General features: G+C 37.5%; 1 protein-coding gene across 2 annotated transcripts in view; it reads right to left on the bottom strand.

Annotated features, from left to right (window-relative positions):
- LOC127660906 (serine/threonine-protein phosphatase 2A 56 kDa regulatory subunit epsilon isoform-like) overlaps nucleotides 1-26,560 on the bottom strand; it is a 47,284-nt gene extending 20,724 nt beyond the window's left edge. The window contains exons 1-2 of one of the 2 annotated variants that reach the window (XM_052151384.1): nucleotides 26,202-26,560; nucleotides 23,566-23,726 (exon numbers count right to left, since the gene is read on the bottom strand). In XM_052151384.1, the coding sequence (XP_052007344.1) occupies nucleotides 23,566-23,722 (157 nt within the window). In that variant the 5' untranslated portion in view covers nucleotides 23,723-23,726; nucleotides 26,202-26,560. Of the gene's footprint in view, nucleotides 1-346; nucleotides 484-23,565; nucleotides 23,727-26,201 lie in introns of those variants that run through there. The other variant, XM_052151385.1, reaches the window with a different exon arrangement.
- Between the last annotated feature and the right edge of the window lie 1,155 nt (nucleotides 26,561-27,715).

Raw genomic sequence — 27,715 nt, 5'->3', positions numbered from 1 at the left:
AGGACCTTAAACGGGAAGTTCATGCTCGAAAACACCCCAATGTAGCTGAACTAAAGCAGTTCTGCGAAGAGTCAACCAAAATACCACCACAGCATTGTGAAAGATTGATCTCCAGTTATCGGAAGCATTTGGTTGCAGTTGTTGCTGCTAAAGGTGGCACAACCAGCTATTAAGTTTAAGGGGGCAGTTAGTTTTTCACATGGGTGATATAGGTGTTGGACAAGACAAATAAGACAGCAACACAACTCTGTCAGACATTACACACAAGACAAAACCATATGTAGTTCAACACAAGTCAAATCCTGAGATTCTCTGAAACTGCGTTACTAAACTTAGACGTACTTACACACAAAGTTTTTTTCCTCAGTTGACTCAATCATTTGCAGTTAATTTCCATTTGTGTCCAGAATGCATTCTTGCTGCCATTAGTTTAACAGTCCATTAAGAAGGTTTGAAGGAATAAGATACATTTTAGTACAAAGTCTGAAGAGTAATAAACAGAAGATCAGCATATGTTTCCTCTGAGATTTAAAGGGTCTGTGGAAGAAGATCTCCAGGAAGCAGCGTCACGTTCATATAAGGTGACGGGCAAGTGCTGGTTTATCACACACACACAACACGTATACACAGCAACATACACACTAATACACACTGTTTAAAAACCTCAGAGGGGAAAACCCCACATTAATGGAATGGTGGTCTTGGATTACTGTTAGTGTGTGTGATTTAAAAGCATAGAGAGAGTGTACTGATTACAGAGGTTGTGTGACTAGTTACTTACATAGACAGAGTATGCTCAAGTGTGTGTGTGTGTGTGCGTGTGTGTGTGTGCGCGAGTTGTTCCGACAGGTGGGATTAGCAGGCGACTTTCATAGATCCAGAGAAGAAAATGTACTGTATGCATTTAATGCGTGTGCACACACACCATAGCAATGCAGTGAACTGACATTTAAAAGGAAGCCAATTTTTGTGTGGACAGACCTGAAACCGTAAGTTTGCACTTTGTGCATTATAGCCTTACCGTAAATTCAAGCTACCAATTATCATATGCAGTGTGCGCAGTGGAAGATGGGACCATATGATAACAGTATATATAATTGTCTAATTTAGTAATACAAATTGGAATTAGGGCTGGGCGATATATCGAATATTAACGATATAATCTAGATAATTTTGCTGACGATGTAAAATGTATCAATATCGTGAATATCGCTATGATTTTAATGTGCTATTATTTGGCCATTAAGATTCATAAAGAGCATATCAGTAGACTAATTTCACAATCCTTCAGGGCTGCACAATTAAACAATATCAAAATGGCAAAGTGGTCATTCGTGATTATTAATCCACAAAAGGCTGTGATTTAAAGACAGATAAACATGGTCTCTGTGTGATTCAGAACAAACCAGTGCATGGAGGCGATCTCAGATCAGTTCACGTGCATTGTGAAATCAAAATAATGCAGGTTCAAGCTTTCACGCAATTGCAAACATTAGTAACAAGTCATTATACAAATCTACAAACGTGGCACAGAATAAAAGGAGATTACAGTGTTTCAGGAAATGCAGAACATTGTAAACTGTCAAATACACATTGCCTTTTCTGTGTCTAAATAAAAGATCCTTGTGAAGTTTAAATACGACAGCACTTTTGGTGTCATAATAAAAGCCCCCAGGTGAAGATGAAGAAAACAGGACAGAAATATATTACTTTTGTATAACGCAAATCTAATAATCAGAATAATAATCACAATTCAGCATTATATTATTATAATCAACCTGACATGTCTCACAGTAATAATTTAGTATTATGCAATGTTCAACTGGGGTTTAAAAAACAAGTCGAAAAATAAGTGAAGTAGCTTTGTACAGTAAAAATATTTGAAGGTAAATAGTACTTTTTATTGAGCTACTATGTATGAAATATAAATATAAAAGTGCATATCATGAAGAAAATTATTGAATTTCATTCTCCCTTGTGTTTATTTAATGAAAAATGCATAATTAGATTTTTATTTAATGTCTTTAAAATATTTATCTACTTGGCTACAATGGCTGTTTGGATGAAATGATGGTTCCAAACAAAAATTATGAAACAAAACTTTTTAGCCATTTTAGAGCAAATATATAATTATCGCGATTATGCTAAATTAAAAAAAATAAATATAAAAAACATATATATAATATTTCTCCAAAATGTAATATATTCTCTACCTCTGGAAAAAAAAAAAACTCACGTTTCTGCCAATGTAAACAAACATTAGCCAATTGAGCCTAACATGCTATATTCCAATCAAATTCTCATAAAATCAAGTTCTGGCCTACATACTCTATGTCCAACCATCAGTAGGGTGTCGTAACAATATTGACTTGTCGCTTAGAACAATCCCGATATAATGCAGTATAATCCCAAGAACGAAATTATACTTTTACTTTCAAATGTACTTACGTTTTGGATGCATTGATTATTACACATATTAAATAAATAGCAATTAAACTGCATAGGTATATTTGGGACCAGTTGTTAATTTTATTTAATAATATTTTCATTAGGTACCAATTTAGAAATGTACAACTGCATAATTTACAGTGCTAGTTAAGAGGCTATTTCTTTCATACTGTCAGCTAAATTGACATCATAATTGAAATATACCTAAATGAATCGGAATCAAATCAAATACTCTTGAAAAGTGAATCGAAAGCTGGTGAATCAGAAATCTAATCAAAACAGAAATCTGTGTCGATACAAAGCCCTGAACATCAGTGTATATTGTCATAACACTATGCCTTAATAAATAATACATTTAAAAAAGACTGCTCTGTGATCAATTCAGTCCAGTTCTCCTATTGATTCCAGTGAATCATTTGAAAAGAAAAACAATGAACGAGCAATTCAGGCAGTACTGACAATAGGGATGTAACGATATTGACGATATCGCGCTATCGCGGTGGTAAACGTGTCTCGATATCGTCGTGGTTGGGTTACAATATTAAAAGGACAGGTGTCCGTCAAAAAGCAAGAGGATTAAACACAGTCCCGCGGAACAAATCATTGTTAACTACATAGACCATGATCCTTTGCTCTGCGTCGTCACAACAACCGTTGTTAAGCCAATAGGATTGCACGCTACACGCTGTCCACACAAGCTCACAGCAAGCCAGCAGGGCCGACAGCGATACTTGTAAGGATGAAAACAACAACCTCGAGTTGAGATTGTGCCAGCCCCTGCAGCTTTTAAATCAGATGTCTGGAAACATTTTGGTTTCGTGCGTGTCAAAAACGCAAAAGGAGAGGTGGTGGTGGACAGACAATGGACTATTTTGATCTTTCTGATGAAAAACGTGAACATAAGCTAAATGATAGGTCAGTGTTTTTTTAAAAGGCTTTTTGACTGACTATTTTATTTAAGTTTAAGTCATGTTCCTAAATACCAGTTTTAAAAGGCTGCTTTTATTTGCGTTATGCATAAACCTGACTTAACTTGATCTTTGTTTGCACTTAAAGGGAATTCCCTATTGTTTACAATTGTTCTAGTTGCTTCTTAACTTGAACATTGCACAGAAGAATCAGTTATGCAACCAAATATTACTATACAGAATATTGATGTTCCTGACTACAACTTGCACTTTAAAAGCACTATGTGATCAGCGTTTTATGTTGTCATGATCCATAAATACAACAATACATTGCCTGTTGACTGGCAAAAGCAGAATAAATGTCAGTATTTTTTCGCTATTATCATCACAAACACTATCGTGAGCTATTTAACAATACCGTGAGCTTTTCCACAATATCGCAATAAATATCGTACCGTGAGGTCAATATCGAAATTGTATCGTACCGTGAGATTTTGATATCGTTACATCCCTAACTGACAATGCAAAATCAGAAACTGCAAACCAAAATTCCTAATCAGAACATTAACAGAGAGTTATGTTTGTGTCTAACATACTAACAGGCATTACAGAACATTCTGCATTCAAGAATAAAAACAATCATCATTTAACATCAGTATAGATATCTCCTGGGACAACAATGACTCGACAGGCAGAACCTTCAATCCCAAAAAAGAGACATCTGCTTCAGTCCGCCAACTGGTTTTACGTGTCTGCATCCGGTCACATCCAATCCCCAAAATGCCACAAGACACAGAAGACAACACTCTAAGAGATGCAGAATAACACAAACCTAGATACCTTTTCTAAATCATAACTTACTTAGAGAGGTCTCTCTCTTTCTCTGGATTTCTCCCTTCTTTCTCACTGTCAATCACTTCAAGGAACCAGTAATCTGTTGGTGGCAAAAGTGTTTCAAAAATGTAAATCACTGAACTCTGTTTGCAAGGCTGTGTCATGTGTATGTTGTTTGTACAGTGCCCAGATCCAGAGAGAAACTCATGAGATCAGGTGTCGCAGGGCCACGCTGAGCCCACGGAAACACGGACGGGATCTCTGTCTAATGTTCTATTTTCTGCCTTCCTTGTTTTAAACTCTCATGCCCGCAAGGTCAAAGGCTCAATGCAGACCACAAGGAGGAGGGGTTTACGATGTGAATGGCACACCGAGGACTTATCCGTGTGTGGTGGTGGTAAAATGTCATACTTCAGGAATATGCCCGGCTCCGCTGGGCAAGTCATTAGGGTGTAAATTTATACATGGTGGACAACTAGAACACGTTGCCCAACAAAAGTAGATAAATGAGCATTTATCACACAAGAGCTTGCTTGACTGCTTATTTAAACTATTCGACTAGCTGTCCTGAAAGGTAATGGACTAGCCAGTGAAATGTTTACCTTATGTAAATGACACACCATACAGCACAGGGTTGGGTATTGCCAGCCACCTCACGATACGATACCAATTGTGGTACATCACAATACATTAGGGCTTGGCGATATGGCTTCAGAGTTTATATCTCCATATTTTTCAGCAAATCGATGATATTCTAAATATATATATGGATAATTATGTTTTAAAAGGGTTTTATTTTTTTATCAGAGGAACCATAACTTCATCTAAACAGCAATTGTAGCCATGTAGAATTAATGTTTCAAAGGCATTAAGTACAAATCTATTTAACAAGACATGTTTCCCAGTTTTTCACTAAATGAACACAAGGGAGAGTAAAATGTCATAATTTTCATTGACTTACACGTTTATAATTAAATTTAACATAATCAAAATAAAATGTATACATTTTAATACAAATCTTATTTACCTTCAGATATTTTTAATAAAACTTTTTAAGGTGTGCAAAAATTACTTCACTTATTTTTTGGAAACCAGATGAATATTGCATAGTACTAAATTATTACTGTGGAACCCAGTCAAGTTTATTATTATAATATAATACTGAATTATTATTATTTTCAGGATAAGAATTTTTAAAGATATATTAATACAGTTGAATTCAGAAGTTTACATACACCTTTTAAACTCAGTTTTTCACAATTCCCAACATTTAATCCTAGAAAGATTATTTGTCTTAGGTCAGTTAGGATCACTACTTTATTTTAAGAATGTGAAATGTCAGAATAATAGAAGAGAGAAAGATTTATTTCAGCTTTTATTACTTTCATAACATTCCCAGTGGGTCATAAGTTTACATACACCTTATTAGTATTTGGTAGCATTGTCTTTCAATTTCAACTTGGGTCAAATATTTTGGGTAGCCCTTCCACCAGCTTCTCACAATAAATTACTGGAATTTAGGCCCATTCCTCCAGACAGAACTGGTGTAACTGAGTCAAATTTGTAGGCCTCCTTGCTCGTAAATGCAATTTCAGTTCTGCCCACAAATTTTCTATCGGATTGAGGTCAGGGCTTTGTGATGGCCACTCCAGTACCTTGACTTTGTTGTCCTTAAAGGAATGATCACGCGTGGAGGAGGCAGGAAGAGCGTCATTGTTTACAAGAGGAGCGCTGTACTAAAGTTTAATTGTTTTTGCTGTAGCTGTATTTGTAGAAGTGTATCATTCTTTAGGTTTGGCGTGTGTATCCTGGATGCTTCAACCTTCAGAAACCCCAAAGAAAATGCACACCGGGAAAAATATGATCTTTTCATCGATTGCCTATGATATGTGGTGTGCTGTTTTTCAAGTGAACTCAGGTATGTGTGAAAACTTTGTCATTGTCACGCCTCCCTCGGACTCTGCACCTCCCTCAGCGCTCCACACCTCATAACCTGATTTCTAATTCACTGCACCTGTACTCAATCCACTCACTCATTACTGCTCAATAACACACCTTTATGCCACTTCACTCTCTCACTGTGTAAACCCTGTAAATCTTGGTTTTACAAACTACAACTTGTGTGGCTTGAATTCCTGACAGTCATTTCAATTACTGTTAAATTACAGTAAATGTTCATTTTGGGTGAACTTTTGGAGGAATTCTTGGTCATTGTCCATTTGGAAGACCCATTTGCGACCGAGTTTTAACTTACTGGCTGATGTCTTGAGATGTTGCTTCAATATATCCACATCATTTTCCTTGAAATGCCATCTATTCTGTGAAGTGCACCAGTACCTCCTGCATCAAAGCACCCCCACAACATGATGCTGCCACCCTCATGCTTCACGGTATGATGGTGTTCTTCAGCTTGCAAGCCTTACCCTTTTTCCTCAAAACGGTTACAATTATTTTCCTAAGACCAGAGGACATTTCTCCAAAAAGTACAATCTTTGTCACCATGTGGACGTGCAAACTGTAGTCTGGCTTTTTTTGGAGCAGTGGCTTCTTCCTTGCTGAGCAGCCTTTCAGGTTATGTCGATATAGGGCTCATTTTACTGTGGATATAGATACTTGTCTACCTGTTTCTGGTCTTTTCTTTCATGTCCTTTGCTGTTGTTCTGGGATTGATTTGCACTTTTCACACCAAAATACGTTCATCTCTAGGAGACACAATGCGTCTCCTTCCTGAGCGGTATGATGGCTGTGTGGTCCCATGGTGTTTATACTTACATTTAGAAATTGCTCCCAAGGATGAACCATGCTGTCAAGCAAAGAGTAACGGAATTTGAAGGTAGTCATTAAAATACATTCACAGGTACACCTCCAATTAGCCTATCAGAAGCTAATTACCTAAAGGTTTGACATAATTTTCTGGCATTTTTCAAGCTGCTTATAAGGCACAGTTAACTTAGTGTATGTAAATTCTGACCCACAGGAATTGTGATATTAGTAAATTAAAAGTGAAACAATCTGTCTCTAAACAATTGTTGGAAAAAAAATATGCCCTAAACGACTTGCCAAATGTATAGTTTGCTAATTTGAAATCTGTGGAGTGGTTTAATAGTAGGTTTAATGGTTTCAACCTAAGTGTGTTTAAACTTCTGACTTCAAATATATTTCTGTCCTATTTACATCACCCTATGAATGCAGTCATGATTATTTCACTTTCACCAGAAGCTTTTATTTTGAAACAGAAAAGGCAATGTATGTTTGACAGTTATGAGTTTCACTCCTTGTGAACCGCTGCCAAAATCTCCTGTACTGTTCCGCGTTTGCAGATTTGTATAATAACTTTATAACGGTTACAAATGTTTGGAATTGCGCAAATGCTTGAACATGCAGTACTTCAAAATGCAGGTGAACTGCGCAAAATACAAGCCTCCGTGCATGCACACAGAACAGAGTGTCACTGGTTCATTCTGAAGCACACACAGACCATGTTTATCTGTCTTTAATCGCACGCAGCCTTTGGTATTTTAATAATCACATATATCCATTTTGATTATTTTTATTTAAACAGCCCTGAAGGATTGTGAAATTAGTCTACTGATGCACTCTATGAAACTTAATGGCTACAATAAAAGTCTCATTAAAATCATCACGATATTGTTGAAGTTTAAATCGTCAGCAAAATCATCGCGATTATATCATAGGTATTCGATATATTGCCCAGCCCTACTATACATAGGCTATGATTAGACAGATCATGAAACATCAAGATGGCATGATTTGATTCTGATTCAAAAGCTTTAAGTTCTAATTCATTTGGGTATATTTAATATAGTATAATGAGTAAATTTAATAAATTACAAATGATTGCGTGGATCTCTTCTTTGTACACAGCCCAAATACACCATCAGAGGCCTGACGACCAGCTGGTTACAGGTTACGTTATCATATAAAACAAACGCTATGCAAATATAGTAGGACACTATAGTAGGGTTTGGCGAAATGGCAAAAAATAAAAAAAGTCAATTATTTCCCTTGATATTGCAATTCCGATTATTCATTTTGATTCATCCAGTTTTTATTAAAATAAAATATACATATTTTGTGTGAGATAACTGTATGCCTAATTCTTTATATGTTGGCTACACATCCAAAATAAGCTGAAGACTATTACTGAATTGCTTTATTATTGTTTGTTAGTTATTTAGTTATTGATTTTACGCCATGTCTGCGAAAAACAAGTAAAAATATGTTAAGTTTTTTTTTAATTTGATAAGAATTCTAAAACTGATTCAGGGTTTACTTTGTTAAAAAATCTATACAAAGGTTTTTGCAGAGTAAAATAATTTCCTAATGAAATATGCTTCAAAGATAGTGGATTCTGGCATGCGGTGCATAATGGTGGATTTTCATCTGATATTAAAAATGTATTTGAGTCCGGAATGTCCTATTCAGCAGCAGGTGTAAATTATCTGATCCCAGAGATTAAATATCTGTACTTTGCCCACTACAGGGTTTATTTCATGCAATTTGTTTGTAATGCATTAATCCCATTCTGTTTGCCATTTGTTGATGCAAGAGATTATGGTAGGTTAAAATCGAAGGGTGGTATGGAGCATTTTTTAAGATCTGTAAAAAGTAGCTTTATTATTGTAATTGCATGAAAAACAAGTGTTATTTAAATTTTACGTAATTCTACATGGAAAATGAGCATTACTGATTAAACTAATTTAAACACCTCTGATTTGCCATAGCATACATACACACAATGGACAAAAAAAATGGAGACCTAAATGGAATGCTTTAATTGACACTTTACATGATTAGTTAACTGCATCAGCTGTAATTGTAATATTGTATAAGTCCTAAATTAATTGATAAAATCATATAATAAAATTGCCCCACAACTTTTTTCTCTCTCGCTGTTGCCATATAAAAGAAAAGCACAACTGAAATCATGTGATCTGCAACTAGTAGGCAACTTGACTGGTCTATCCATCCCATAATCTCTCACATACATTTGATCAATTATCTCCAAGAAAGAACCAGTAATCTCAGGTGACTGGAACAGCAGGGCAGGTCACATACATGAGGAAGTTATAAGGTGGCCCATTTGTAAAACAGATGAATCTAGACAACTAGAAAAGAGAACCACTACTCAGGGCCAAAGGTTACAAGTCTCTATGTGAAAGTTATAATACCACAGTGCCATCTACTGTCCACTGGGGTTTCATGCCAACTTGAGACTTCTATCAGAGTGCATATAAATCAGTAGCCCTTCTTGCTTTTCATGATTTGTTTCTTCAGTTCTAAAGAACCGTACGCCCAAAAATGAAAATTCTGTCATAAATGACTCACCCGTGTGTCATTCTGAGAATTTATTTTGGAGAACACAAAAATAAATGTTTAGCAAAAAGCTAGTCAGTAACCAAATAAGGCCCCTCTTTTAAGCTTTTGTGTATTGTTGTCAGTGAATTTCAAATTTGGTGAAGTCACGTCACGCACAATAATTATCGATCATAATTTTTATGATCGATAATTTCTGTCTCTGTCACTCACACACCCATCTCTATGACCTTAGATGGGTGACCTCTGCAGGGGGTGAGATGCTTTGATCCCTGTTGTATCTCCCATAATCCTTATTGAGGGCACTGCAGGGGGGGCAAAGGTCACCAACGGAGTGGCAACACTTTCAGTCACACCTGCTCCATTTGTTGGTTTATGAGCGATGAACTATAGTATGTTCTGTCATTAACAACTGGATCTAACCAATCATAAGTCGATCACTATGATAACTTGAATATCATAAATATTCAATAACTTTCATATTCAATAACTCAGACATCAGCGTCACATGCTAAACATTCGTAGTAACATTCTGCTAACACACGGTTCAAAACGTCCAGCTGAAACTGCAAAGTTTAACAACACAGTGTTGCCTTTAAAGCACATATAACACTATCTGCTCTGTTCTTTGAAGAGTGAATGATTGCATTTTGCATTAGTTTACGATGAGAGGTGAACAGACAAAGCCTCTGTAGGAGGGTAGCTGTAGGAGGGTAGCTACCTCGGCGATGGCCAATCAGACGCACTTTACAAACACCAAATCAACCTGTTTGACCGCTCTGTGCACCGACTTTAACCAAAGGTTATTTGGTCAAACAAAACAATTTGCTGCAAGTCAGTCAGTGTAAACAAACCACATATGCAACACTGAAAGCAAGTTTAGTTACACTTCTGCAGAATTTATATGTAAGTGTGCGTTTGTTTGTAGATGTCTATGGTTTTGTAACTCAACAGAAAGAAGAAAAATTGAGTCAGACCAATGGACACATGCAAGGTACATGACTGCACACCCACGTTTTCACTCTCACACACACACTCTCTCACATACTCTCTCACACACACACACCAGGCTCTTGAACAGGCTCTTCAGGCACATGGCCAACTGATACAAAACTTTAAGCTCTGTATGTGCTCTCAGTGAAACTCACATTTTTGCACTTATTTCTGCCTGTGCGAGATGTTAACAGCAGGTAAACTCCACTTACTTGACTTCTCAGCAAAGATTTGAAGTGGCAAGTATTAGATTGGACTTTGCATCTGAAGGCCCTTTCTAGATGAGAACTTGTACGAAGAACGGAACACCAGAGGAGACTTTTCCCTTGTTGCATTCGCATAGTGACATCATCAAGTATAAATTTTTCTTCTGACGTGGTTGGAAACGTGATTCAATAGCAACAACAACGAACTCAACAACACCGACGGAAGATGCCGGGATCAGAGTTACAGTTTTGTTAGGACTGTTTTACGCAAAATGTGGCTGCATCCGAAAATGTAGGCAGCTGCCTAATCAGTTAAAGGTTTAAATGACAGCATTTTTGGATGAATGGAACTCTAAAGGAAACTGGTCTCTGAACAGTTTAAAAAGCACCTTATTTCATCCTACCTCCTTATACAGTCTCCTGAATGCAGCATTTTCCCATTGTGTCTGTGTCTTCAGGTTACAGTTTTAACAGAGCTGTGCATGTGGAGCTCCATGCTGCTGCAGCCGCAATGAGAGATGAGACGAGCGGTCAGACCACCACACAGCACGCGTTGAATTTAGTGGACAACATGTTGAAAGCATTATAAACCTATTTATCAACACAATCTTTTACCATAAAGGCTTTTATGACTCATAAAATACTGTCCTGCAATACTCACTCACAGACAAAAAATACATCTTGATGCAAGTTACCACACAGTAACAGGCACACAACACTTTACTCATGTAAACTAGATTTCATGACTGTTTAGTGAATAATAGAGTTCCATTACCAACTCTTGATAAACATCTGATATCCTGAGTCATCCCAGGAAAAAATTGATGTAGTAACAGAAATCACTTTATTTTCTGTATTGTCAAACAGTACAGATGTGATGAAAACTCGAAGCGTGTCTCCAAATAAAGCTAAACACACACACACACACACACACACACAAGTGAAACGGGTGATCCTATTTGGACACTTTCTTGGTTTTATTTTATTTCTGTTAAGGAAATTGTAAAATCCTCTGAGTAGTAGTATGCTAGCAGCTAGTTGTTTACAAATGGAGGCTGTGCACTCCTCTCCTTTCTCAATGCGTTGTGCATCATAGGCTTTTGACCAATTACTGCTGCACCTACCACAGTCCCTATATGCCCCCAAAGTACCTACTCTTGAGTAGGAGCTAACAATCCCTCCAAAACAGCTCTGAGGAACTATAGTTTCTTAGGTGTGAAAGCAACGAAAAGTACTAGTCCTGGGGGAAAGTACCTAAAACGGGCTTTAGTACTGCCAGTGGGAAAGGGCTTTGAGTTACAGTGAGGGTCTCTCGTTGTCATCTCCAACAGCAATGGAGCGTGAATCACTAAACCAAGAAACATACATTGGTGGTTCAAAAGTCTGAGACCACTTGTGAAAATGCTTCTAATTTGCATTTTTCTAATTAAAAACATTTATCCATTACAATTTATTTCAGCATAAAAATTTGAGTAAAAAAGTGAATTTCTTAGTATTTGGTTTGTTTCCCTTTTGCTTTAATGACAGTATTCATTAGAGCTGGCATGGACTCCTGAAGTTTGTACAAAACCTGATGATCCATGTTATCAATCAAGATCTGAGAGTGTTCAAAAGAGCATCATCTTGTGGACTTCAATGGAAGCAATTTGATCTTCTGTACAAAGAAGTTAAAATAGTTAATTGCTACGTTTACATGTACCCTCATAATGTGATTAATGCGATTAAGGCAATACTGTGATTAAACTGTTGCTCATGTAAACAGAATATTGCGATTATGATATTGCGATTTTGCTAATAAATTTGAGTAATAATGGTCACAGTAAGATATGTGGAGCATAGGGCTGACAATTGAGCAGAGAAACTAAATTCAGATATTTACCATAAACATTTTAATATTATAAAAAAAATTTTCAAAATAATACTATTCGAATTTTAAAGTCAGCTGATACTTAAACTGACGTTGTTTCCTTAGTCGACAAGAGGGAGCAATAAAGACAGACCATACAGCACAATTATATTATTGCAAAGAACATTCCTGGCTGTTAAGAAAGAAAGAAAGAAAAAAAAAATAGCATTTCATTTTCAACTAATGTGTATGAAATAAAAAGTTTTCGTTTGTCCATATTCTCAAATGTTAAGTGAAAAGTCAAATTGAGGGGTGAAAACGCTTCAATAGGCAGTCCACATGGTGTTACACTTACACTAATGCCACAGTATTCTACCCCAGACACAAGCTATAATAACAGCGAAATACCACATTATTTTTTATTCATTACAGTTGTATGTTGGGTAGCAAATTCCCAGATAGCAGAGGTATTCGGCTGATCTTGGTGGTAAAGCGGCTCAGATTAATATGACCCCAGGCCAGGGGCTATTCAAACAGATGAAACGCAACAGAATGGAACCGAACGTGAGGATTTCGAGACACACATTTCCAAATTGAACATCTTTCCTGACAAAGCGTGTAAAAAACCGAATTGCTTAATCTGAGAAATGCTTATAAGAGATCAAGACGCAACGGCCAAGTACCTCCACCTACTGTAAGGGGCTGTCTGCACCGAACGCTTCGTTTTTGAAACAGTCCATTTGTTTTTCTTTGAAAATGTTACACGAACGGCTTGTTTCACTTTATTTGTTTTTATTCAGTGTCTCATGCAGGAGCACTGTTTTAGATGATGTGTCTAATTAAAAAGAACTTTAAAGGTTAATGATCTGTAAGAATGGGGCTTTATTAGTACTGGTCATTGATTCAAGTAATGTTTTTGACATTTGTGTATAAAGTGTTTTAATTCTACAATATATGGTGTAAAAACGTCTGAGTGCTGCCCTCTTCAGGTTGAACGGTGGCTACTGCAGTTTAATTTTCCTATTGGCTGTTTGCGGTACTTCGTGACGTAACCGGTGACAGCTGACGTAAGCAGGTTCCAGCTCACCACGCCCTTGGTACGAGCTACCACGCCCATGGCAGTATAAAAACCATCTCGTTTCGTCAAAACCACTGTAGTGAGTCAGGAGTTGGAATTGCGAGTATTGAAAACGATCAGGATAGAGTATTTAGCATCTATTTAGCATAGCATTTATATAGTTATTTAGATTATTTAGTGTAGTCTAGGTAGTTAATTAGCATATTTGTTAGTGTAGTATTGTTAGAAGCATAGTTAGTTAGTAGCATAGTATTGCGTCAGTTAGGATAGCTTCAAGTTAGCGTAGATTATCTGTATTTAGTACAGTGGTCAGGATGGTACGTAGGTGTAGTGTTGCTGGTTGCAACAGCACTGCTGGACTGTATAGCTTTCCAGCAGACTTGGAAATTAGGCGCCAGTGGTTGCATGTCCTTGGCCTGGAAGACCGCGAGTTCCCGCCTAGGGGGGATTGCTTCTCCAACGCAATGGAGGTGGAAATGGGCTTCTCCAAACAGCTCGCGCTGAAAAGCGACGCAGTGCCAAACGCTGCTCCTCCTGCATGGACTCCACCACCGCAGCGGCATCTTGAGGTGAGTGATCATATATATTTGAATCACAATTTATGGTTAGGCTAAAGTTAATCCTCTGGGGTAGACAAACGCGCCGGCGCATTTGCTGGATTTTTTCACACAGCGGTAAAATAAGAAAATGCCTACAGAGCGCGCGCTATTGACATCAACTCGATAAAACTCATCAGATTCATGTACATGTCGTCTTGCAACCGTGTGAGGAATAATAATAACATAATAGTAATACTCCTGGAGAAAATTACCACTCCAGTCACTCTCCATTTTAGAGGCTGACAGCAGCTGTCAATTAATCCGTCACTACGGGTCTCAGGTGCACGCCCCCGCTCAGCCCAGCCCTCGTTTCGTCCCCTCTATCCCCGCTGGTGTCTGCCCACTTTTCCAGCATTTTTCAAATATTGCTAGTGGGTGGAGTCAGACTCTGAGCAGGGGTTTAGTTACCCTTTAAAAAGCATCTTGCTTTCTGTTCAACTATATTAGTTGCATTTTGTCTAACCTTTTTAGCTCAAGAATGCAATAAATCTGAAGTCATCGTCAGCGCTTGGCACACATAAAAAATTTGAATGCACAGTCTTAGCATTTGAAATGGCAATTTTTTCTTAAATTCAACAAATATTAGAATTTTCATTTGACAGCCAAAGTTGAGTATTCCTATTTTAAGTGCTTTATGCTGGCATGTATATGCTTTAATCGCATTTCTTCCAGTCTGACCAATGTGCGTCTGCGTCAGTGATGCAGACGGATGTTACACTCAACCACAGATTCGAAAGCATTGCGAAACAGAAGAAGCTGCACTTAATTCTCATTAATTCTTAATGTGAAACGGCAGATCCTTGCACTGGTTTCCAGCAGTGGTGCTCCTCAACTGCAGAATCTATAGCACCACGGCAAAAGAATACATATGAGTTGTGAATGTCCATTTGCAGTCTTAATTAAATGTTGGTGAGATAAAAAGACTGTATTCCGCAAACAAAATGGCAAGTACGTCTTTCAAATGAGTTTGTCCTTGCGGGCAGAACACAACAACATCCAGTGCGTGTATTCCGATTCACAAAGTAACTCTTATGAACTGATTCTCTTTAGTGAATCTAAATGAGACAGCACATCCATCCAGTGTAGTCAAAAATTACTCTTATTAACCGGTTCTTTCAATAAATCTTTCAAAAAAAGACTCAAACTAACTGAATAATTTTCCTTATGCCAAAATGTTTTTAAAGATACATATTGGCAACAAGATGTTTTTTGTAATATTTTGTTTTATAAAAAAATAAAGTATTAAAACATCACATTTCTCATCAATAATCAAGAGTATTGGAGTACATACAAGTGTAGCCAATGTCTTAAACTTGCTTAGCAATCAAGAGAATCGTAAATATTTCTGACTGATTGAAAAAAGAATTGGTTAGAATTTTCTTTTCAATCCTAAACAGATTAATTCAATATTTAAATAGACTTAAATGCCATTTTTTCAATGTGGACTTTTGAACCCCACTGTATTTACAATATGATCCACATTATTTGCATCACTATGTTCAATAGGATACAATGGAAAAACCTTAGATTTTTCTTTGCACTTGAACTCTGTAAAGTTTCATAAACAACACTTGTGTTACCTAGACAAGTACAGACAAGTTTAGATGTACAATTCAGAAGTCAACTCCGTATCCATAGAAAACACGTGTGACATAAATTTGCAAAAATCTGCAGCATATAAACAGTGGCAATAATGAATCCCACAATACAATTTATTTGACTTGATCCTCCTTTTCCAATGTGAAAAAATTGGACTGTAATTGCATAAAAACCCAAATTATTTTCAAAGTGTGGTAACCGGAAAGCACTTGCACATAATAGGGTCAAGTGACATATGTAGCATACTACTAATTGAAAGATATTGCACACTCTTTGACATATTAAAAACATACTAAGCAAGCAGTATTGAGTGAATACCGTGCAGTAAGCCAAGTAATTCTTAACACAACCACTGTGTAGGGCTGCTGAATTATGGCAAAAATCACAATCACATTTATTTCGGTCAATATTGTGATCACAAATATTTAACACGATTACTCATTGACTTCGGAAACAATGCATTTATTGAACTTTTTCTAACAGTGGATTTCATTGAACTTGACATGTAAACTGCACTGGACAATGGACAAGGCTACTGTCATATGGTAATTATTGATGTTACGTATGGTAGTCAAATACAGGAAAGCCTCGATCGCCATCCTTTACAGCAGGGATGGTCACACTTCTATGGAATGAGATCTACTTTTTCATCATGTTATTGCAGCAAGATCTACCATGTACAATAAAGGCTATACAGCATCACAATACCAAAATTTCAGTAGTCGTGACGAGAGTGTCCATGCACCAGTGTGTGCATCAGCCGGGAGAAGATTCAATCTCTTCCCCGGTCACTTCATGCAACTCATAGACGCAGGGCTGACAGCACAGAGAAATGCCAGTTTCAGAGTTTATATTATCACGATAATCTTGTTTTCATAATCGTTGGAAGCCAAAATCGGAATTGAAAATAACATTTAATTAATCGCCCAGCCCTATTAATGTGCACTCTTCGTAACGCATGAGATAAAGTAAGCCAATTCCCCCACATGAAACCGATTAAACTGAAGGATCAACTTTTCCGGTTTTATCACATACCATGACCAAAATGCTGTTAAATATCTGAGGTAATCTTCCAGAAAAAACTTAACCAGCTGTGCCAGAAATCTAGTTATTTAATTAATGCAAAATGTCTAATTTGACAACATTTATTTCCACAACATAGCTAGCTAGATAATGGTAATATATTTTGACATACAGTGCATTCGGAAAGTATTCAGACCCCTTATTTTTTTTCACATTTTGTTATGTTGCAGCCTTTTGCTAAAATGTTTAAAATGTTTTTTATTTACATCTATCTACACGCCCTTACCCCATAATGACAAAGATTTGAATAACTTTGCAATTTTATTAACTGAAATATCACATTGACATAAGTATTCACACTAGAGGTCGACCGATTAATCGGTCGGCCGATTTTTGGCATTTTTTAACATAATCGGCATCGGCCAATATCCAAGTATATCAAGCCGATTATTAGGCAGGCGCATCTGTGGGCAGTCTAGTGTTGTTGTGGAACACGTGTTCGACGCACGCTGCCCCTAGTGTCATTTTCCATCAGAGTGAGCAGACCTCATCCAGTGCCTAAGGAAGGAGCTAAGTTCCTTGGAGAAAACGGTAAGGATTAAATTTGTATAACTCCTTTATATTTAATTAAAAACTTTTGATATGTTACTGCCAACTTCAAGAAAAAACACGACAAACACGATAGGCGACATGACGTTCGGCTACTTTGGATATTGATAGCGTGGTTGAAGTTGCATTATCACAGCAGAAGGGTGGCTATCATGTCACAATAAGTAAACAAGAATTTTGCAATTACAGACAGTGAATCTGAGACTTTTATTTGTTCTGTTTGTGTGTCTTATATTTGAGAGGGTTGTCACTCAATGCAGAGAAATAAGTAATAAAAAAGATACCAACGCACTATAGGCTACTGAAGGACTGGCTTTGGTAAGCTCGGACGTTATCGGTTCTGCTGTCGGTACTGGAGAAATTAAGAAATTACATTTATTATTGCTATAAAGAAAAAGTTATTTTATCTCGCCAGCCATTTCTATGTATAATTATATGAAACCATTTTTCTGTGATGCAATTTAGCTATTCACAGTCAGAGAGAGAGAGCGAGAGAGAGAGCGAGAGAGAGAGAGAGAGAGAGAGAGAGATCTCCCGTGGTGCTACAGCAAGCACAACACGAGCCCTGCTTAATGAGTGACAGAACGAAACATTTAATTGAGCCATTACTGCGAATCAAACAACAAAAGGCAAAGAGAAAATCACTTACAGCTCTTGAATGAATAACTTCTGCATTAATAAGCATTAATCTATCTATGATAAACTATGCAGTGTTATTTTACAATTGATTTCTTTATTAGATTTCTTTTTAGACCACACCTGAACAGTAATGTTAGTAGACCTTCCTGAAATTAAATCACTGTGCCTATATAACGTTTATCTTTGTGTAATTGTTTATCTTTTGTATATCTTTGTATATATATATATATATATATATATATATATATATATATATATATATATATAAATAAAACAAAAAGAACTGTTAAGAATAGAGTTAAAGTACCGGATCGATAAGCAGTATCGGTAAGAGTAGTAATACCATTAAAAGCTTAACGATACCCATCCCTAGTTATACCTGTGCTTCTCTTGGATGCTCTGAATACTGGATTACGTGTCTGGATTGCCCCTTAATTAAAGCTGCATTTGGATCTCAACCTTCGTGTCTCAGAGCAGTTCGTAACACCTTTGTTTATTTAATATATTTGTTATACATTATTTATACAATATGTTTTTACATTATACATTTTTAATTTAAGTGTACAAGTGCAGATTGGTCAAGTGTTCAATAAATGTATTTGTTGAGAAATTTTGTCTATATTAAGTAATTATTTGGGTTACATTTTATCTTTCAAATAAAAGGTTCAAATAAGAGGTTAAAAACAAGCACATATCGGCCAAATATCGACCAAAATAAATCGGCAGCATTATTCGGCCATCGGCCGACCCGGATTTCAAAAGATCGGCATCGGCCTGAAAAAAAAACAATATCGGTCGACCTCTAATTCACACCCTTAACTCAGTGCTTAGTTGAAGCACCTTTGGCAGAGATTACAGTCTCAAGTCTTTATGGGTATGATGTGATAAGCTTTGCACACCTGGATTTGGGGATTTTCTGCAATTCTTCTTTGCAGATACTCTCAAGCTCCATCAGGTTGGATAGGGAATGTTAGTGGACAGCCATTTTCAGGTCTCTCCAGAGATGTTCGATTGGGTTCAAGTACGGGCTCTGGCTGGGCCACTCAAGGACATTCACAGAGTTGTCCCCTAAGCCACTCTTGCATTGTCTTGGCCGTGTGCTTAGGGTCATTGTCCTGTTGGAATGTGAACCTTCAGCCCAGTCTGCGTTCCTGAGCGCTCTGGAGCAAGTTTTCATTAAGGATGTCTCACGTTCAGCTTTCCTTCAGCCCTGACCAGTCCCCGCCGCTGAAAAATACCCCGGCAGCATCATTCGACCACCACCACGTTTCACTGTTGGGATAGTAGGATGATGAGCAGTGCATTGATTCCTCCAGACACGATGCTTGGAATTGAGGCCAAAGAGTTCAATCTTCATTTAATCAGACCAGAGAATCCTTTTTCTCAAAGTCTGAGAGTCCTTTAGGTGCTTTTTTATGTGTCTTGCTTTGAGGAGAGGCCCACATCAGTGGAGTGTTGCAGTGATGGGTGTCCTTCTGCAAGTCTCTCCCATCTCACACATGATCTCTTGAGCTCAACAAGAGTGACCATCGGGTTCCTGGTCACCTCTCTTACCTCGGCCCTTCTCTCCGATTGTTCAGTTTGGCCAAGCAGCCAGCAGAGTCCTGGTTGTTCCAAATTTCTTTTAAGAATTATGGAGGCCACTGTGCTCTTGGGAAGCTGCAATGCAGCCAAAACAAATTTGTAGCCTTCCTGAGATCTGTGCCTCAAAATAATCCTGTTTCTGAGCTCTGCAGACAGTTCCTTTAACCTCATGGCTTGGTTTTTGCTCTGATGTGCATTTTCAGCTATGAGACCTTATATAGAGTGTTGTGTACCTTTCAAATAATGTTAACTCAATTGAATTTGCCACAGGTGGACTCTCAAAGATGATCCAGAGAAATGGGATGCACCTGAGCAACATTTCAAGTGGCATAGGGGCGGCTGTGGCTCAGGTGGTATTGCAGGTTGGCTGCCAATTGCAGGGTTGGTGGTTCGATTCCCACCCCAAATGACTCCACATGCCAAATTGTCCTTGGGCATGACACTGAACCCCAAGTTGCTCCCAATGGCAGGCTAGCGCCTTGCATGGCAGCTCTGCTGCCATTGGTGTAGGAGTGTGAATGTGTGTGTGAACGGGTGATTGGGACACAGTGTAAAGCGCTTTGGTAACCTCTAAGGTTAAAAAAGCACTATATAAGTGCAGACCATTTACCATTTTTACCAAAGGATCTGAATACTCACGTCAATGTGATATTTCAGTTTTTTCTTTTTAATACATTTGCTATCAAAAGTTATATAAAAAAAAAAAAGTGTTTGCATAAGGCTGCAACATACCAAAATATGAAAAAAAAAAAAAAAAAAAGGAAGGGGTCTGAACACTTTATGAATGCACTGTATATGCTGCAAAAGGCAACTAGCGACTAGCACCACCGAACAGAATTGCAAAAATAAATAACAGGCCTTTATCACAGTCTGCGTGTCGTCGCTCCGAATAGTAGCGGATCCAAACATCTGCCAAGTGTTTTAATGTTGTTGTATTCACTATTGCAGCATGCTCATATCCCGTTTGTAAAAATAGTTTCATCTCTCTGTGTTATTTACATTGCATTTGGTCGTGACTTGCGAGTGGACGCTTCGAACATCGTACTCAAATCACAAGGATATAACTCCACGTTTATTACGATTAAATCAGTTATTTTCTGTAATCGGACTCTGGGATGGAAAAAAAAAAGTTTCATTTGAAAATGTTTAAATGGATCGCATATCATACATGAAGATTATAAAATGTAAGTGCATGAAATCAACGTGATCATTATCTTCACAAATACTTGTTATAATGCTCTTTAATGTGTAAATGTATGTTTGTTTACATTATAATCTTGCATTCATCTAATAAAAAAAACGTACCCTGCTCACAAACGTCCTGTTTAAAATACTAACATAACATGACACCATTTTTCTTTACTTCATCATCCCTGAATTATGATGGTATGGTGAGGTACGTCTGTATGCAAGTATTTCAGATGAACGGTACATAAAATAGGCCATAATAATTATTCGCTGTGGGCAATGCCATTGAAACAGACAGCAGCGGAAGTTGTTTTACGCTACTAGGCAAAGCTTCTGCTCTACGAATGTGGAAGTGTGATAAAGGCAAAACAGATTTGCTAATACGCCCCTCATCTGCTGTCATTCAAAGAGTCATATAGCCCAGCCCCCAACTAAACCATTATTCGGGTAATGTTGTTGGGGCGGGTCTAAGCAGGTTGCTGAAAACAAACACACAAATCTTTCAAGCGCCACAGAGACACGGTATTTAAAGTTTTCAAGAAAATTATCTGGCTAAAACTCTTTGGTAGTAGACTTTATCATTTTAAGCAGAGGTGCCCAACCGTTTCCTATGAAGGGACAAAAATCAAACTTGACTGAGGGCTGTAGACCAAAAACTTTGCATATATTATATTAAAATATAAAAGTTGCCCTGGTTCACCAACTTTATGATTTCCTTCCTAATATAAAAAAAACATTCCTCTGCAATCTGCTGAACTAATTCAGTGAAGCGGCAGTAAATAGCTTTTTTTTTTATGTTTTTTCTCTTCTTGTCATATATGGCATGGCGGGCCAGGTCAAAGGTCATCAGTATGGCCTGCAGGCCCTGGTTTGGGCATCTCTTCGTTACAGTGGCCTAACTTTGTATGTGATCAAAATGTTAATGTAGCAGATTTGTTCACACATATTGATACAGAATATTTCTGGAAACACTAACTACTTAAGCCAAACTGACTTCAACACCGGGTCATTTTCACAATGAGACACTTAACTTACAGCAAAAGCTGTATCTGTGAAAGCACTTTCAGTCATACATAGCAAAATAACAAATAGATGACAGGGTCTTTAAACTCAAAAAAGTTAAATGAGACCATCACACTATAATACAAAAATCAACAGGAAAAGCGCAACTGCTGCGCTGTGACTCCAAATGATCAAAGAAAAAGTTCTAAAATTCTCAAAGGGATTTTTTAAATTACAGTAGACACTTACATGCTGGATGTATACTGCCATTCAAAAGTTTGGGGTCACTTATTCTTTTTACTTTTTTCTACACATTTTAGAATAATAGTAAAGTTATCAAAACTATAGAATAACAGAAATGGAACTATGGGAATTAGGTTGGGACAAAAATAAAAAATTAATAAAAACTATGTTATATTTTAGCATCTTCAAATTAGCCACACTTTGCCTAGAATATGCAGAAATGTACTCTTGGCATACACTTGGCAACAAACTTCTTTTTTTTTCCTCTCTCCCATTTTCTTGCCAATTTTTAATGCCCAATGTGCTCTAAGTCCTCGTGGTGGCATAGTGACTTGCCTCAATCCGGGTGGTGGAGGACGATTCTCAGTTGCCTCCACTTCTGAGACTGTCAATCCACTCATCTTATTATGTGGCTTGTTGAGTGCATTACCGCAGAGACAAAGCGCATGTGGAGGCTTCACACTATTCTCTGTGGCATCCACGCACAACTCACCACGAGAAGGTTAACCCATGTGACTTTACCCTCCCTAGAACTGGGCCAATTTGGTTGCTTAGGAGTCCTGACTGGAGTCACTCAGCACACCCTGGATTTGAACCGACTCCAGGTGTGGTAGTCAGCATCTTTACTCGCTGAGCTACCCAGGCCCCCCCGGCAACCAACTTCTTGAGGTATCACCCTGGGATGCTTCTTAAACAATTTTGAAGGAGTTCCCATCTATGCTGGGCACTTATTGGCTGCTTTTCTTCATTATTCAGTCATCATTTAAAAAAAAGTGTTTATATAAATTAATATGTTGGCACAATTATATTTTTGTCTACAAAACTTATTTCAAACATTTAAGCATACGCCTTCAGATCAAAAGGTTAAGATCATGAGAAACATTTCCGTGAAGTGACCCCAACTTTTGAACAGCAGTGTATATTAAACATAACTACCAGGGACTAAAAACAGTTCAAAGAACAAAAACTAAAACCGAAAAAAGAAATTAAAAAACTAAATATTTTGCTGACTGCAACTGAAAACTGGAACCGCAAGTGACTTATTTTGGGCTTGTTTTACCAGATCAGGTTGCTTGTTTCTCTTGCAAGGTCTGGCGACACTGCAATTGGTATCACCCACCCCTTAGCGCTGTCATTTTAAAAAGTTCTGTCATTTTAAAAAGAACATCATTAACCGTTCTTTTATTTTGTTCTAAACAGTAACCATTTGGGAAGCAGACAGCAGAACTTCTGAACTGAAATGAAAAACATTTTACTTTTTGTCCCTGGTAGCTATGCATATTCACAATCTACTGAAGCCATCTGGACAGGAATTACATTGTACTTCGCATGAACAACAAGGGTTACAAAAAATAACATGTTTTAATACACCAACAAAACAAGTGGAAAGTGGTGGTGAAATCACTTTGTAATTGTGTGTGTTTGTCACCTTTGAGCAAGGGAAGAGGTGTGAGTTCAATTGGTTTGCCCTGAGAGCGGAACTGTGAGGAACTCTGAGAGCGTTTCTGCTTGGCCTTCCGGACAGACTTCCGGGACAATCCGTCTACTTTATCCACTGATGGAGGAGTGGTGGCTGCGGAGGACATAGCCCTGAAAAAGACAGAGAGAGATGTGTATGACCGCATATTAACACAGCAATAGACGCATTGAAGCAGGTCCAAACTTCAAGTTCCCCAAAAAGGAGGTTGATGAAGACAACATACAAATTCTCACCAAAACTCATTTCAAATCAGTCTTTTCAGGATTTTGCAATAACATGAATGAATGCAAATTCAACTAACCCTCACATTATATGCGTTATTTTTTTCTTATTTACGTAAATATTCTGCATCATGCCATGGACATACTACACTTTGCGCTCCATTGATTTATGATGAACCAGATTCTGTCCATTAAGGTGTCCAAAGTAATTGCGCATGCTCAAAGCCAAGTGTGACCACGGCTTAAGACAGAAACTGGATGGACAATGAAAGCATCATTCAATCAAGCCAATCATGATCTATATCTTAGTTCCCAGACTAAATCAACAGGATTAAATCATGGTTCATGTGTTGAACTGTAATGCTGCTGTCTTACAGCAAAATCCATTTGAAAATGAGTAAAACTGTTGCCCAGCAGAGTGAGTAGGACAAACACTTAATGGAATATTACGGGTTCAATACTATGACTTTCTCCACAGCCAATGACGTCACTGGACATCATTTCATCTAATATGAAACAATTACTTCTGTCACACTCAACAGCTTCGTATCATGTTTACACACTCTATAGATTGGTTAAGTTTAGCTAAGGGGTTTGGGTAAAGGCATAATATTAACATGTATGTCCTTAAGGCCTCATGCACAGAACTCACGCTTACTTCCGCATAAGACATCTAGGAATTTGCACATGATGAAGTGGTACGAGTTTATGCGAACAACATTGTGCGAGACCATACGAAATAGCCAACACGTAAATGATGTATGATTTTTCATGAGATTGGCTTGGGACATCAAAGATGTCTGGCGATCCAGCTCACCTCTGCTTAAAGTCCTGCAGGTATAAAGACATCCTGGGGCTTAACCAGCAGACTGGCTGACAAGGGAGTGAACACATGGTCACTACAATAAAGGAAACACTCATGCCCAACCATTAATCCATTGCACATTGTCACTGATGCCTTGGCTAGATTATCATGACTCTACAACCAGGCACTTAAAGGAATATTTTGGGTTCAATACAAGTTAAACTCAATCTACGACTTGTGGCATAATGTTGATTACCACAAAAAATTATTTCGACTCGTCCCTTGGTTAAAAAAAAAAACAACCAAAAATGGAGGTTACAGTGATGCACTTATAATGAAATTGAATGGGACCAATTTTTGGAGGGTTTAAAAGACAGGAATGTGAATCTTATAATTTTATAAAAGCAATAACATTAATTCTTCTGTTAAAACTTGTGTACTATTTGAGCTGTAAAGTTGTTAAATAGTAGATTTTACCGTTGATTTAGAGTTTTAGGATTTACGATGCCATGTCGTCATGGGAACAAAGTTGTAAAATTGGATATCAATTTTTACACAGACAAAGTTTGTGGTTTTATCACAATAAATGTCAGCACACAGATTTTTTTAACCATTGTGGCTATAATTTTTAAACATTGAGTATTTTAATGTTTACAGCCCCATTCACTTCCATTGTAAGTGCCTCACTGGAAACCAGTTTTTTGCTTTTTGTAAAGAAACGAAAGGACGAGTTGAAATTTACTTCTGTGGTAGTCAACATTATGCCACAAACGCTGTTGATTGATCTTAACTTGTGTTGATCACGGAATATTCCTTTAAGGATAACAACAAACAATGTTGTTGCTGATGATGTGATATGTCCACTGCCAAACAGCAGGACAGCTGAAGACAACCAGACCATGGTAACAGGGCACAGAGTCACGGTGCCACTGAGCCAAAGCAATAAGTTGGCACAGACAGCAGAAGTAATGATCAGGGCTGATTGTATTTGGTGGGCTGCTCCATATTAAAACACACACAGAGTTCAGAGATACACAAGAGTAGTTCGGCAAGGGAATTTTTGCAAATGATCCATGTTCATGATCTAATGATGGGCCTGAACACACACATTAGCAGCAGATGATAAAGTCCCATTGCATTCCAGAACACCAACAAAAACAAACCAACCCCCCCACACACACACACGCGCGCGCGCGCGCACACACACACACACACACACACACACACAGACAGATAGAGATGATGAACAAGCTTTCCTCACGAATTTTCACTTATCTATCCACCCACCCAAAGTTTATTTCACAGTCAGACATATACCTGTATAAAATGTAAAAATCCCCCCCCCCCACCCCCCTCTTTTTTTCCAAGTTCTGACTGTCTTTATCTTCACAATCACTACACTTCTCCTCACGCAACTGTACACACTGTGAAGCTAATTTATTTGAACGTGAAAGTCAATTGTATGAGATATATACTTGAATTTTTAAGAACCATCAGACCGAACCGGATCCAAACTTGAGCTGCAGAGGTAAAGAAAACCCATGAAATAGTCAATTTACCTTGATGTTTTCGATGTGAGGAGCTGATTTGGGTGTTTTTAACTGTCTTTCCTCCTTCAAGGTCTCTTGAAGCAGCAGCAAAAGAATAATAAAGACACCAAATCTGTTTTTGGCCTTAAAAACTGCCAAACACTCAGCAATAATCCCATCAAACACTCAAATTTCCGACGACAGAAAAGGTTCCAGCTGAAATAAGAACATCCCCGGGTGTATTTTTACATCCACACACCGCGCTTATTGATTATATTTATCCAGGAAATATGATTTATGAGGGGAAATTATGTCCCTTTTTCGCCCTATTGTCAATATTACTGGGCTGAGTCCATGGCACACATAACACGGACACGTTCTAGCCTGCTTGGCCGGGTTCGGGCCTACAGCGCCACGCCATTGGTCGGTTTGAAGATTCCTCGGGACGCGATTGGGCGATGTTGGTGTCAATCACCACCGGGTTGGGGGAAAACCTCCCAAGGCTTCAAGATAGATGAATAGAGAAGTTGGGTTGAGGCGTGTGCGAGCAGGAAAGTGTCAGAGTGTTTTACCATAATACAATTTAAATGTTATTCTAATTATAATTATTATAATTCTGTTGTATTATTAATGGCATTATTCTATGTAAAGCTGTTATAAAATATTATGGATCATGAAAGGCGCCATACAAATATAACTGAATTGAATAGAATAGTTTTTTTATTCATGACACTAAAGAAAGCTTTGATCAATAAATCTTTATTTAAAATGGGGAAAAGAAAAGGAAATAATTCCTTCTGGTTAAACCTGTATGAGGACCCAACCCTAGGAGCGTCTCATTCCAAAGATGAGCACACCTGGCGTGAACTATCAGCATCGCATCATACGTGCATAAGGATATCATGTGGCATCCTTTATATTCAGCTGCGGTTACATGAGAGTGCTGCAGGAAATGGGAGATGGGAACGCGCACGCACGCGGACGTACGACTGGTTAAGAAGAAAAAAAAAAACAGAATAAATAAATTAATTCATTTCAAATATTAAACTGTAATTTTGTTCTTATCCTATATTATTAATATAAACGAAATAAATTATTTGAAATTAATGTACATTTTTTATCATTGTTGCAAAATGTTATATTCATAAACAGACTTGTTTTTAAGATAAAACATAGATTCGATTTTGTTTTGTTAAAAATTATTAAATAATGCACTAATAAGACATGTTATTGTTTTAATGAGGTCTTTCCTATGCCAAATTAGCCTAATCATTTTATATTTGAAAATTGTTTATTTTTTTTTTATTTATCTTTTCCTTTTTTTCTACCACAAACATGTATATTGCTGCACTGATTAATGCTTCTTAATAAAAAGAACACATGCAGAGGAGTAAAAAAAAAATATTTGCCATTCTACGTATGCATCAAGCACTAGGAAGTGTAATCGAGCTTGAAATCATGATTGTGCCTAGAGACTACAATGACAAGATGTAAAGTGAAAAAGGGGTTCTATTTTTGTCTGTTCTCACACAAAACCAACTGGA

The sequence above is a fragment of the Xyrauchen texanus genome, chromosome 20 (assembly GCF_025860055.1).
Source record: "Xyrauchen texanus isolate HMW12.3.18 chromosome 20, RBS_HiC_50CHRs, whole genome shotgun sequence".
In the NCBI taxonomy this organism is placed as follows: domain Eukaryota; kingdom Metazoa; phylum Chordata; class Actinopteri; order Cypriniformes; family Catostomidae; genus Xyrauchen; species Xyrauchen texanus.
The sequence above is the reverse complement of the archived record's forward strand: the minus strand, read 5'-3'. Positions and strand labels throughout refer to the sequence as shown.